Source organism: Scylla paramamosain, chromosome 17 (assembly GCF_035594125.1).
Source record: "Scylla paramamosain isolate STU-SP2022 chromosome 17, ASM3559412v1, whole genome shotgun sequence".
Classification (NCBI taxonomy): Eukaryota; Metazoa; Arthropoda; class Malacostraca; order Decapoda; family Portunidae; genus Scylla; species Scylla paramamosain.
In genome coordinates, this window is record NC_087167.1 from 11,550,001 (window position 1) to 11,565,000 (window position 15,000).

At 42.3% G+C, this 15,000-nt stretch overlaps 1 protein-coding gene across 1 annotated transcript in view; it reads left to right on the top strand.

Moving 5' to 3' along the window:
* The window catches only part of LOC135108479 (uncharacterized), a 112,342-nt gene that overhangs the window by 78,847 nt on the left and 18,495 nt on the right, over positions 1-15,000 (top strand). Inside the window, exons 4-5 of the mRNA XM_064019535.1 lie at positions 12,471-12,615; positions 14,606-14,672. Of these exons, the coding sequence (XP_063875605.1) occupies positions 12,491-12,615; positions 14,606-14,672 (192 nt within the window). The 5' untranslated portion in view covers positions 12,471-12,490. The remainder of the gene's footprint in view (positions 1-12,470; positions 12,616-14,605; positions 14,673-15,000) is intronic.

Here is a 15,000-nt window from a genome sequence, read left to right on the forward strand (position 1 = left end):
TAAATACAAGAAAGAGGTGTGGAGAAAATGAACAATAAAGATAGAATGACAGAGAAGACAAAAATAGAAAGGAAAACAGAACGGACGAACAGAAGTAAAAGCCACAGAAATAACTGGAAGAACGAGATGTGGAGGAAATAACAATAAAGACCAGACAGGGGAAGAGAGAGAAAACTGAAATAGAAAGGGGAAAGAATGGACAGTTGAAGAGAAGGAAACACGCGCAGACATGACCGAAAGAATGAGGTGTGCGGAAAATGAACGATAAAGACAGGGGATAGGAAGATGAAGAAAGTAGAAAATAAAGGGAGGAAAGAGTGTAGATGAGATGTAGAAGGGTTACTGTCTTATCCGAGACTGACCTGCTGATGGGGACTGAAATTATAAGGAGAGAGAGAGAGAGAGAGAGAGAGAGAGAGAGAGAGAGAGAGAGAGAGAGAGAGAGAGAGAGAGAGAGAGAGAGAGAGAGAGAGAGAGAGATCATTACCAGTGATATCCTGAGTACTAGTACATCCCCTCAAACCAGGGCGTCCCCCTCGTACTGCCTCAAACCAGGGCATAACCACAACAAACTCAGTACATTGACAAATAGCTTTAGATTCTCTGGAGCAAGGTACCGTGACAGGAATCAAACACGGATCATCACCAGGAACTATTACACTACTGTTAGATCATTGGCTGGAATTTTTCAAGCCTCCTCCTTCCTGCGACTTCAAACACTCTAGTATAATTAAAGTAGGTCCATATGGGATGCGTCCATAGCAGAGGGCACCAGTCCGCCACCGGCCGTGGTACATACACCTCAAACTGAACTCAAGCTTGCCCACTCTTTATCGCTTCGAACTAGGGGAAAACAGTTAATCTAGAAGCTAAATATATCTGAGCTTCGGGAGAAAGGTGTTATGACGGCAAGCGAACCCGGGATCCTCCACGTTATTAATGGAGCCTTGGGTAAGTTGCAGCCCGTGCCCTGGCGTGGTTGTGGGGCTCCTGTGTTTGGGTCATTAAAGCAGCAGCAAGGTGGTGTTTAAATAATGTGACGTTTTCTTTGTCAGACGTTCATATTTGATTGTGTGTGTGTGTGTGTGTGTGTGTGTGTGTGTGTGTGTGTGTGTGTGTGTGTGTGAACCGTATAGCCGTGCATAACTAACATCCCCATAGCAACAGTGTTAATTACACGAGTATTATTCTCCTGTTACTCCTAAAACCAGTCCCGCATGCGAACATTTTAAGTACGCTCCTCCCCCCATCATAACTCTCTCTCTCTCTCTCTCTCTCTCTCTCTCTCTCTCTCTCTCTCTCTCTCTCATGGTAAGAAGGATGGAAGAAAACCGTAACAAGATTGACCCGTCCTCTGTCTTGGCGCGGGCGTGGGTGGTGAGAGTTGAGCTGCCGAGCGTGGGCGGACCGCGGGTGTGGCTGTTGTGTTCTGTGAATGTCACTTCCACTTGTGTTGGTCCTCTCCGTGTGTGTGTGTGTGTGTGTGTGTGTGTGTGTGTGTGTGTGTGTGTGTGTGTGTGTGTGTGTGTTTTGGGGGAGGGACATGCAAAGCTTGTGCTTGTACTGTGTAAGTATTGATATTTTGTAATCACACACACACACACACACACACACACACACACACACACACACACACACACACACACACACACACACACACACACACACACACAGAGAGAGAGAGAGAGAGAGAGAGAGAGAGAGAGAGAGAGAGAGAGAGAGAGAGTCCTTACGTGGAGCTATTACTGCTAACTGCATAATAGATAGTTGGGTTGGCCTGGCATCACTGCAACGTTCCAGAATACACTCCGTTCCTCCAGCTTTTCCACAGCAGGCGTTGGTGGCGGGTGGGTGTGCAGGGTGTGGGGGAAACCTGTGAGGAGGAGGCCATGGAGCTGTAGGTGGCCTTGTAGAAATAAACACTCGTAGATAAATAACTATATGTGACCAGTAGAATCCAAGGCAGTGTTGATGAGACGGGGAAAGTCATGTGGTGTTAATAATAGCCCTTTTTTTTAATTGTTATTGGCGGTGTGGTTGTTGTTTACCAGTTGTTTATTAATCTGAGTATGGGTAAAGAAAAAAAAAAGTAACTGCATAGAGGATCCGATGAATACCGTAAAAATTTGGTCACCTGCTGGTTTTACAGTGTTTTCGTTTCCTTCGTTCTGTACACCCATAATGTTTCACACACATAGTACACCGATACTCTTTTACCCTTAGTACACGATTCTACTCAGGGACAGTAACAACCGCAGCCACTTGGAGATCTGAACTGCTGAATCATTCCTTTTGCTGTCCGTGGTACCCTTTGAAGTTTAAGAGTGTAAATTTGCACTACACCATTTTACTGAGCTGGAGAAGAAGAATGTAATGTACACTAAGGATGTTTATAGTACACCTTGGTACTGAGAGGAGTAACAGCAGCAGGAGCAGGGAAGTTTAAGTCTTGTGGTAGCATTGCCCGTAACACTCCTTATCCCCCCTTGTCTACCTTTGCTGATTACAAGGGATTACATGAGATTTCTAAGAGTTAACCCATGTAAACTTGCTGGGCGCTTCATTTCATTACACTACACTAGTATGCTACACTGCGCTAGAGAGAGAGAGAGAGAGAGAGAGAGAGAGAGAGAGAGAGAGAGAGAGAGAGAGAGAGAGAGAGAGAGAGAGAGAGAGAGAGAGAGAGAGAACCACAGTTTGGAATTAGAGAAAGGTGTAATATACGGTTACTGGTGTTTATAGAAGGTGTAATGGTTGTTGATGCGGTGATGTGGTGTGTGTACAGTGCAAGTGGAGGTACAGTGTGGCCGTGCAGTGGCAGGAACACGCACAGAAGGTAACGCGCGCATGCCAAGGACGTAAACCATCACACAAAGTTTTATAATGGGCGTGCAGTGAATGGAACAAGAAAAGAAATGACAGTTTTCGTGCTTTGAAAAAAAAAGAAAAAAAAAAAAAAAAAAAAAAATATATATATATATATATATATATATATATATATATATATATATATATATATATATATATATATATATATATATATATATATATATATATATATATATATATATATATATATATATATATATATATATATATATATATATATATATATATATATATATATATATATATATATATATATATATATATATATATATATATATATATATATATATATATATATATATATATATATATATATATATATATATATATATATATATATATATATATATATATATATATATATATATATATATATATATATATATATATATATATATATATATATATATATATTTCAAGTTTTTAGCGGCTGTCAAAAAGGCTTTGATTGAATAAGGGAAAGTGCAAGGCTTGGTAAACAACGCAGCGCCATTGGAAAGGCAAGTAAACATGGCGGGTTTGTTCAAGACGTGGCCAGGTCTCCATTTTCACCTTCGATATTTTTTTTTCTTACGTATTCTTCTTATTGCGGTCTTTTACGTATACTGGATGACTTTAGGGATATCCTTTGTTACTCTGTTATGTGCATGCATTTTTCTTCCTGTTTGTTTCCTATAATTAAAATACACAAAGCGGAATAACCTATTTAAATGAGAATAATTGTTTGGAATACATGTCGGTGTCGATCATAACTTTTGCACTCTTTAGAGTCTTTTATCCATGATACGTCGATGAGCCGTGACTTGCATTACTTCCATACCTTGAGAATTTGCACGAGGAGCATCTCGTGAAAGACGGGCGTGGCTGGAGAATGGTAAGGGAGAGAGGAATGACAAACTCTCGGAATGATGGAATTACGAACATTTTCATCCTGTAGTGTTTTGAATAACTACCATCACTTGAGATAATGCATGCATCCCTGCCGCCTTGCCGCAGGCCCCAAGGCGCTGCTAACGATGCTGCGTCGCGGTTTTGTGTTAGGTAAGTCTTCAGGGATGGGTGTGGTATCGCTTTCGTGAACTGAACGAAGAAATTGAATTACCCTCGTCAGGCGTCGCAGCGCACGTAAGAGGCGGTATATAAGGCTTCTTGGCTATTTTAATCTGCGCCAACTCTTGTTTGCTGATCATGCAGAGCGATATGAAGAGCAAACTGACTGGGCGGAGTTGAAGCTCATGTAATGAGATGAGTGGAAATTTCGCTCTGGAGGGGAAATTGAGGCCTTGGGTAAGTGATGGTGCTGTCTAAGGGAACGTAACTAATGGTGACCCAATTCTAGAGGATATTGGGGTTGGTTGGCAACGCGCCACAGTGAGGCCGGCAGTGGCGCCAACTGGAGCCGCCGGGATCCCTTTGCCTGGGAGACCTGGATCGATGGGAGCGAGTGGCGGCAAGTCCTGGATGACCAGTACCAAAAAAGGAGCAGAAAAAAAAAAAAGTTCGGAAAACTTGGTAGTGGTGAGACTTTAATAAAAAAAAGTAATTAACTCTACCATATTTCGTTGTTTGGAGTGGCTGCGCTTTGATGTGTAGCTTGTACTTACGTACAGGCGTGGCTGTTGCACTGCTGATGAGTTCAGAATAGAGTTGTGAAGCTTTTCGCATCAGTTGGCTTGTTTGGCCAAGTGTTGTGTAGACAGGTTTCGTGAACAGTTCTTCTAATGTGTGCCTCGGCATGACACCATTAAATCTTCCTTCACTTCAGTGAGTGACAGCGCCTTCAACACCACTGAGTATGCAGACGAGCAGGCAGACGGTTTTCGGAAGTTTTGTTTATTTATTTATTTATTTTATCTTAACTTGTGTACATTGAAAAAATTAATAAAAGTAAAAAAAATAAATAGATGACATGTGGCATGCAGGTGGCCAGCTGACGGTCGTGCGTGATGGCGATACAATCCAGGAAAAAAAAAAAGTATAATTGAAATATTGATCATGATATCATTCTCTATTTATGCAAAAGCTTGACGTCACCGGAAAAGGTACACCAGCCGAGACAGGGCGACTCTCTCTCTCTCTCTCTCTCTCTCTCTCTCTCTCTCTCTCTCTCTCTCTCTCTCTCTCTCTCTCTCTCTCTCTCTCTCTCTCTCTCTCTCTCTCTCTCTCTCTCTCTCTCTCTCTCTCTCTCTCTCTCTCTCTCTCAAACACTCACAGGATAAACTTAAATCCACCCTTGCTGTTAGATCCGTGCTGTTAGTGTTATTGTTTTACACGAGACGATGGCCTGCTACGTGTCTTGTCCTTCTTTCTTGTCCTCAAACACTCAGAAGGACCAGAGAGGGGCCAAGAACCATTCTCCGTACGTGGGAAAAAGATAAGTTATTTTATTATTATTATTATTATTATTATTATTATTATTATTATTATTATTATTATTATTAAATTCATTATGTATTCACTTTTCTTCATTTTAATTACTAGAATGTCAGTATGCACATGCGTGGGATTGCGAGTTGTACGAATAATAGTAGAGGTCATCATCTTCATTGTCATCATCAACATCATCATCATCACCATCATCATCACCACACAAAAATAAATACGAATATAATATCACATGGCATTTTCCTCTTAACAAGTTGATTGCGTCAGATAAAATGACATCCTGGTGAAAGACATAGACAGTTAACATGCACAGAATTAATCTACCTGGTGTGCAAAATGTCTAGGACTCGATATGGCTGCAGTCCGTGAAAGAATGCTTGAGCAGGGAACAAAAAAGCTGACTCACATCGCCGCCACACTTGCTTCACTCAGGTTTCCTCGAGTCGCACTAACTTCCCCTAATATGACTTGCCTTAAGTGTTTGCCAGCATGACACTGTAAGGCGAGCAGTCTGGAGAAGCCTTGGAGGTGAAGGACGAGGATTCTTACTGAGGAAATCGAATAGACTGATGAAGCAAGGACAGTGAAGGAATAAGGAGGATTACGGAGTGTCGGTGAAGGTTTGCTTACTGAATTTGCCATCAGGGACAAAATACGTGGAAGGCGAGGCAAGGGAATGTGGGGGTGGCTGAGGAAGTGTTGTTGTTGTAGGAAACACTCCTAAGTCTTCTAGGAGATTCAGGAACGCATCAGCAGACTTGTGGAAGAGAAAGTGTATCCCAAGAGAGAAAGAGACAGAGAGGGAGGATAACGATGGTAGATTTTGTGGGAAAGATCAGAAAGTGTAGAGAATTGTTGAGAAAGTAAGGGAGGTTAGCGGAGAGAGAAATTAAAATGTAAGGAAGGAAAGGAATGGTAAAAAACGAAAGGAGGGTAGACAGAAAAAAAATAAGGTAAGACAGATGGAAAGTGAAAGGAAGGGAAGAAGATCAGGTGAAAAAGGAAGGAGAGGTTGAGAACAGCAGGTAAAAAAGAGGAAGTAAGGCCAAAGGAAGAAGACCAGGGGAAGTGGAGCTGTTGGGCGCGTGCCTTTCCCACTCCCCTCGGCTCTCCCTTATGACTCACGTAATTGTGGTCATGAGCTGAACTATTGCAGCGGCTCTTGGCGTTGTCACACACACACACACACACACACACACACACACACACACACACACACACACACACACACACACACACACACACACACACACACACACTGCCCCATTGCCTCCGTCGTTACCCACAAGCTCACTCCTCTGTCCTTTCCATCCTACCCGTCCCGCGCTGCCTCCTGCCACTGCCGCATTGAGACCCATCCCGCCACTCGTCCACCTGCTGCGCCCCCGCCCGGCACAAAACATCGTCCGTAGCTGCCACTGATAGATAATTGCTATACAGACCAAGTTTATGATTTGAACGTGGTAATAAGTGGTACGTATATCTTCCCTATATCGCATTCCTCCTCCTCTTCGTCCTCCTCCTCCTCCTCCTCCTCCTCCTCCTCCTCCTCCTCCTCCTCCTGAAAGTTAATTACTCCGTTTATGCTCAACATGACGTAAAATTGACTCTTCTTTTATATATATCTGCTAAGACTGGTACTGCAGCCATGAGTACACACACACACACACACACACACACACACACACACACACACACACACACACACACACACACACACACACACACACACACACACACACACACACACACACACACACACACACACACACACACACACACACACACACACACACACACACACACACACACACACACACACACACACACACACACACACACACACACACAAGAAAACCAGTTGTGAACGAAGCTTTCTTGTACGCAATTAATTCTATCGAGGTGACCATATACCATCTGCACCCTCCCCCCACTCTCTCTCTCTCTCTCTCTCTCTCTCTCTCTCTCTCTCTCTCTCTCTCTCTCTCTCTCTCTCTCTCTCTCTCTCTCTCTCTCTCTCTCTCTCTCTCTCTCTCTCTCTCTCTCTCTCTCTCTCTCTCTCTCTCTCTCTCTCTCTGTGTGTGTGTGTGTGTGTGTGTGTGTGTGTGTGTGTGTGTGTGTGTGTGTGTGTGTGTGTGTGTGTGTGTGTCAACCTGCCTTCCTGCGTGTGTGTTTGCATTCTCACCTTTTCGGTTCTGAACGTTCTCCTTCCTTCCCCTCCCTAGTTCGTCCCCCTTCCAGGCAGCTTCTTCCCTCTCTACTGTACATCCCTTCACCACTTCGCTCTTCTACTCTAATGTATCTTAAAACACTCCGGCGCCATCCAACACCTCCAGAGAGAGAGAGAGAGAGAGAGAGAGAGAGAGAGAGAGAGAGAGAGAGAGAGAGAGAGAGAGAGAGAGCGAGAGCGCAATAAATTAGGGTTTCACAGTTTGTCGAAATAAAATTGAAGAACCGTCGTAATTTAGCAGGATTTGTCAGCTTTTAGTGTTGCATTCAAACATTGGTCTGTGGACTTTTAGGTTAAAATGTTTCTGAAGTTTTAAGGTCCATTTTAGCATGCATGTGGAGAGAGAGAGAGAGAGAGAGAGAGAGAGAGAGAGAGAGAGAGAGAGAGAGAGAGAGAGAGAGAGAGAGCCCATATTGTGTGTAGACTTCGAAAAGTTTTCTTTATAATTTCTCTCTCTCTCTCTCTCTCTCTCTCTCTCTCTCTCTCTCTCTCTCTCTCTCTCTCTCTCTCTCTCTCTCTCTCTCTCTCTCTCTCTTCCAGATTTTGTCATTTTGTCAGCACGTTTTCCCCTCGTATTTTAAAACACACGGTATTATTTTCTAACCATCTCATTATATGTTCCTTTCTTTCGCTCATGATCCTCTGCACTCCCTCCTCGGCTCTCCCTTTCTAAGCCGGATCATACTTTCTCTTGCAATACACACTGGCGGCTGAAGGAGTAATCAGGAGTGCGGGGACAGAGTTAGGCGTTGAGTATATTTAGTGGTCCAGCCAGTAATGCTCCATTTGTAAGACTGGTGGTCAAATGTGTCTTATTGACAGGTACCAGCAAATATTTTACCTTATAACTGTTTGTGTACCTGCAGCTCTAACCAAGGTGTGTGTGTGTGTGTGTGTGTGTGTGTGTGTGTGTGTGTGTGTGTGTGTGTGTGTGTGTGTGTGTAAGGCTAAAACTTTATTATATCGTGAAACATGTTTATTATCTCGTACTAAACTTGGTCTCTGGTTTCACGACCACTTCACTCCCTCGGCCCTTCATCCCCCACCTCCCGTCTACTATATGCCCTTGGTGTTGATAGAGAAAACTGGACATGGGTGGATGAGTGGCGTAAAGAAAACAACTAGCGGAGTGTAGCAGATGGAGAGCACGAGGTTAATGACGTCAGGATCTGTTGTGCCCCGGAGGGTAATTGAACCTCACATGAAGCAAATTGATGACCATTACTGCAGGACACTGGAGAGGGAGGCGAACTGCAGCGCTTGGAATTGGGGATGGGGAGTAATGCAGCTGGTGTAAACAAGAAATAAATAGCAAGACTTTAAAGGGTATAGAAGTGAGAATAACGTGTGTACCTGCAGTATGTCTTTAGCAGGGAAATATTAAGAGGGGGAGGAGATAAGAGAAGGAGGTGCTTGCATGTTGTCTGAGAAACATGCAAATTAAAAGAGGAGGAAGAGGAGAAAGGAAAGGAATTCTGAAGAGACGAGAGGGACGAAACAACTGCATCTCGTGGTAGTAAGAGCTGAGCAGGGAAACATGAAGAGATGAATGACACAAAAGTTACATGTGGTGGTTGTAGGTTGGCTGAGAGGGGGGGGGGGAGATGCGCACACACACACACACACACACACACACACACACACACACACACACACACACGTACATATAAGTGGGGGAAGATAAAAGAGGAGAAAGAAGGAACACTGAGATGACAAAGGATGGAGTTACGACAATAAATCAAGTGTCACGATAGAAAGTGTAAATTTTACATGACGAAAATACAGATTTATGGGAAAATTCAAAGGAATCGAAAAATGAAAGATAAAAAAAAAAAAGTTAAAATGCTGAGAAGAGTAAGTGGAATATGCTTGAAAAAATAATGTAAGTAAAAAGAAAAAAATGCGTCTAGGGAAGGGATTATGTGGAAGAAATTTGAAGATAAGGGGCTCGAAGGGTCTTAGGGAGGGAGATGAAGCAGGGAAGGAAAGGCAGGGATAGTTGAGGAGGAAGAAATGAGGTCATGAGGGTGGTCGGGGAGAGGAGAGAGGCGAGATTCGTGTAAGGTACAAGTTTAAGGAGGAAAAAATGGAAGGAAAGGGAAGCCATGGATATTTTTTTTTTCTATTCTGTTCCATTTTTTATAGTTTATTATTTATGAATTTATTATTTAGTGTTTATTTTATTTTTTTCTATTCTATTACTCACTTGTATTATATACACACACACACACACACACACACACACACACACACACACACACACACACACACACACACACACACACACACACACACACACACACACACACACACACATGTAAGGCTATATAGAGCGTCCAGTGATTGTGAAGTAAATGCCCCCTCCTGCCTGTACTCCTCTCAACACAAAAGCTTGGGAATGAATTAACGAAAGAGCTTTAGGCAATCCTGCTTTATCCTGTGCGCTGTAAAGGATCTAATTTCGTAAGTGAATCGTATTTCCTGATGAACGAAAGGTCCGAGTGCAGACAATAGGGGTCAGAAATTGTGTACAATGCAGAGTGAGAGAGGAAGCGTGGAGTGAATGTGAGCAGTGTGTTCGGCGTGTTTCCTAACCAACACTACGCACCAGTCAGGATCAGCTGTGTGTTCGCAAGGCCTAATTTCACTGTCATGGCGTTTATTGACACGAATAGAAGGACACGAAAGAAGGACGAATTGAAAAGGAAAGTTGAAGTGAAGTTTGCTCCATGTCACGCTCATGCTGATGCAGTTTTATCATTCATTGTGCTGTTGATCCGCAGTCATTTTAGACGCTTCTACAACTTGCAGATAGGCAAGAAAATGTATAGTAATCCTAGGAACAGTAATGACACTGATATTCATGTATACCGTTTGTTTATTGGCTTAATTGATAACCTGTGTATACCGTCTGCTTATTGACATAGTTAATTCATTTTACATCGTGAAATATGATGGTTTCTTAAAATATTAACTTGTGTATTGCCTTCCCGGTGAGTCACATGTTGGCGCGGCGGCGAGAACATGTAAGGGCGAAGGAAGAACCATAGGGAGGGTCAGGCGGGTGTTCCTTGGTTTAGGCGGCCTGGGGGTGGGGGTGGTCGGGAGGGAGGGGGATTCGTCAGCCCTCCACCAGTAGCCAGATCAATAAGGTTGTTGGGTGTTGGGTGGAAGCGCCTATAAGCCGTCATGCCCTACCTTCATCCCCACCAGCCCCTAACACCACAAACGAATAATTCTCTCTCTCTCTCTCTCTCTCTCTCTCTCTCTCTCTCTCTCTCTCTCTCTCTCTCTCTCTCTCTCTCTCTCTCTCTCTCTCTCTCTCTCTCTCTCTCTGTTTCCCTTGTTCATTTTCCTTGAGTCGTGTTTTACTCTTGCTTCATCTCTTCTCTCCAACACATTTCCTTATCTTGCTCTCCCTTCCTTTCCTCCTCCCCGACTTGCATCCACCCACCCATCCTCCTTCCTTCCCTCGCTCCGTCCCTCAAGTAGTACCAATTTACTTCATTTCTAAACATTACCCGACATTAGCTCGACGCGGGAAAACTTCCTCTGGCTCTCTTCAAAACCTGGTTCACTCCACCACTGATCTCCCCGGTCCTCCTGTGATAATTACCTCGCACTATTAGTTATCTTCAAACACTTCTTTTATTTGTACCTTATTTGTGCACATACCACTGCCTAAAATCTCTCTCTCTCTCTCTCTCTCTCTCTCTCTCTCTCTCTCTCTCTCTCTCTCTCTCTCTCTCTCTCTCTCTCTCTCTCTCTCTGTTATAATAAGGAGCAGGAGAGGTGATGGGATAAGTACAGGGGTGGGTGAAGGATAGGTGTACTGCACGTGTTGCACTGGTAGTGCTGTTGTGGTGTCGGAGGAGCGTGAGTTTAAGAGGAACATGTTTGCAAGGAGTGAAAAGCTTGATCGGTATTTGTATAGCACAGAAGAGAAAAGAAACAAAAAAAGTATGCGTTAGAGAGAGAGAGAGAGAGAGAGAGAGAGAGAGAGAGAGAGAGAATACAAGTAAAGACATAAAGGGCAAGGAGCGAGGTGTGTTTAGTGAATGGTCTGGCGAGCCCTCCACTCCAGCACTCGTCCATCAGCCAATCATAATGTCGGTCCTTTTGCCCGCACTCTGCGCTACACACACACACACACACACACACACTTTTCAATCCCTTCGCTTTGCCGCACAAATGCCGTTGCCGTCTTGGCGCTGCCGCCACCACCACCTAATATCCTTCCCTCCATTACAGCCACTCTTGCCCTTACCCACAATACCACAATGCGTCATAAGTGGCCTTAACCCTCAGACTCGCAGTTACATTCACAGGGCTTCGCAAAGCATCTCATTCACAAAATCGAACTCACATTTCTTTTCATGTAATATTAATGAATACAGGGTACCCATCAGAGCCTCTCTTAACATGCAATCCAATTTTGATTGTGCAGTAATGCTTAAAATTATTGTAGTAGTAGTAGTTAGTAGTAGTAGTAGTAGTAGATATTGATCTTCATTCTTCAGGTGACTAGAATTTCCCTTACGTGAGATGTTAGGGTCATTAGAAAACAGAGAGATGTTAGGGATTAGAGAACAGGGAGATACCATATTGCCATGGCTTTTGTTCATCTTGGTGGGGTGACATTATAATATTCCAGTCTGCTTCCACTCACTGGATCTACCTGCTGTGGTTGTACTTGTCTAATTAATTTCCTCTGATCACTGGAAGACGCAAACTTCTTCAGCACACCAAGGAAGCATTCAAATGAAGAATTTGGAAGTATAGTCAGCTGTAGATCTGTGGCATGTAGCTTAATTTCATCTTAGAATTAAACTTTTATCAGAGAGAGAGAGAGAGAGAGAGAGAGAGAGAGAGAGAGAGAGAGAGAGAGAGAGAGAGAGAGAGAGAGAGAGAGAGAGACTTATTCCCCATGTTTGATATCGTAATCAGGATGTGATTTTCCTTGCAGGTGTCAGCTTGGACATTGTCATGAAGGATTTGGTAGTGCCAGAGCAAGCCAAGCGGTTCACCAATGTAACACTTGAGTGCATATATGAAAGCAGAATGAAGCCTATATTTGTAAAGTGGCTTCACAACGACCTTGAGTTCTTAAAGTAAGTTTTCTTTGTTGTAGAGTATCATAGCATGTCATTTTTGTTTAGTTACCTAATGTGTTTATAAATGGAGAGAAGAACTTGGATGGTAAGGGACTAAGAAGGTAGGTAAAGAGGATCTGCCTAGAAGTATTTAGAAGTATTAGGCCATAAGTCTGAAGAGTCTCATGGGAGACATCAGAATTTAACCATGAATTCAATATAGAACATCAGTAACAGAGTTTATTAAATTCTGATTACCAAATATTCAGGTTGAGAATTAGTGTGCAGTCCTTAGTGGATAATAGATGTGAAAGAACTGAGAAAAATATGAGAAAACCAGTCTCAGTATAAGTAAAATGTATAGTATGTGTTGAAATACTCAGAACTGTAAAGTCTTCTACACACTGAAACAATGAAGTTAAAAGACAATTATTTGACATTGTATCTGAATTCAGAATCAGTCACAAGGTAATTTAGAAGTAGATAGGCTGTTGGGAGAGGGCCACACAGGTGGACTTCTACTATGAATAGATTATGTTCCTAAAGCTTGTTTATTAGTTCATTTAATTCATAAATCCAGTATATATACTCATATATATTACTTTATTGTGTTGGTATTTAACCTGTCCTTACCTAACCCAGTCTTAAAGTAAATATACTGTACTCTACATGAAATGAAGGATCTTCATGCTCCATGTGTGGACTGGCTTTGGATGGCAAGGCAACACAAGTTACTTTTAGTGTAGATAGAAGGTGTGGGTGATGGTGGCACTTCAGCAACAGAGCCAGAGGGTGAGGATTATTGGCATCACCCAGCATGTCACAATGTTTACTAGGGAAAATTGGATGAAGATAATTATAAAAAGACACAAAGGTTGGTACTGTGTGTTAAAAGGGAGGCTACTTGGAAACATATGAGAGTGCTATTGTTCACGAGACAGCATCTCCTGCTGCCTGTGCTGCACAGTTGCTGCCACTACTCTGTTAACAACTGAACTTTCCTTATGTATGCATTCTTGGAACTGCCTCTAAAAGTCTTTTTTTTTTCTCTCCCCTTTTTCTCTCAAATAAGAGGGACACTGACCTAAGGGAAAAAGAAAAAAAAAAAATGCCCACTGTGGTGCAGTTCCTAAGGAGAAAACCAAAAGGATTATCCAGATTGGATAAGTCCCTTGAAACTTCCCTCTTGGAAGAGTTCAGATCATATGAATGAAGAAATATTGAAGTAGACAGGGAGTTCCTGAGCTTGCAAGGAAAATGGATGAAAGATTCAGAATACTAATTAACTCTTGCATAAGAGAGGTGGACAGAATAAGGGTGAGAGAAAGTCAAAAGTCTTATGCAGCGAAGCCATGGGAGGAGAGGAGGCATGCAGCCTGCAAGATCATAAGGAGCAGTTAGTATTAAAATATTGGTATATAAGACAAGAGATGCAACATTGTGGCAGTGAGAGGTGCTGATGACGGTCAGTTAGAGGAAAGTTGATAAGACAAAATGCTTTTGACTCTACCCTGTTCAAAAGAGCAGTGTGAGTGGATATGAAGGATAAGGATAAGTTAGGTACTCTGTGACTTCTCTGTGTGAGTTGTTTGTTTTTGTCTTGAATTTCTCCCATAGAAACTCTTCTACAGTATGTGGTAATTCTAATGCTCATTCCAGAGGAGTGAAATGGCTTGATGTCTCCATGAAGCTCAAAAAGATGTCTCATGGCTACATTGTAATTTATGAGAGTTGTAATGGGAATATAACTTTAAACACAAAAAAAAAAAATTGTTCCAGTATCATAAAATTTGCTGTATTACTTTATGAGAGTATGATTTTATAACATTTGATGCATTGTAAACACTGGTTCTTGCAGAAGCCTTAACTGAAAGTCATTAACACTTTGTATTCATGAAAAAGAATGTTTTTACACAAACAGCAAAGATAATCATTGAACTGTGTTTTATTGTATAAGAGATTAAGTTTTATTATCAGGGTTTTCAGTACTAATGAAGTTTTTTCTTAGATTTCAGCCCAAAGACCCAGTGGATCCAATAAACCTCTTTACAGATGACAGCAGCTTAGTAGTCAATGTAAGTACTGTGTCATGGTTGTGTTTGAGCAGGACTCATCATATACTCATTATACATTATCTCAAGATGGAACATTTACACCAGATGTTTACTTATGTTAATGGAGAGAAAAAGAAGAATGTATCCAGATTAATGAAGAAAAAGAATTGTACATTATTTCCCACCCAACCAAATTTAAGAAACCACAGTTGTGTAACTAACCCTGTTCAGTAAATATGAGGTCAGGCTGCATGCACTCTCTCTCTCTCTCTCTCTCTCTCTCTCTCTCTCTCTCTCTCTCTCTCTCTCTCTCTCTCTCTCTCTCTCTCTCTCTCTCTCTCTCTCTCTC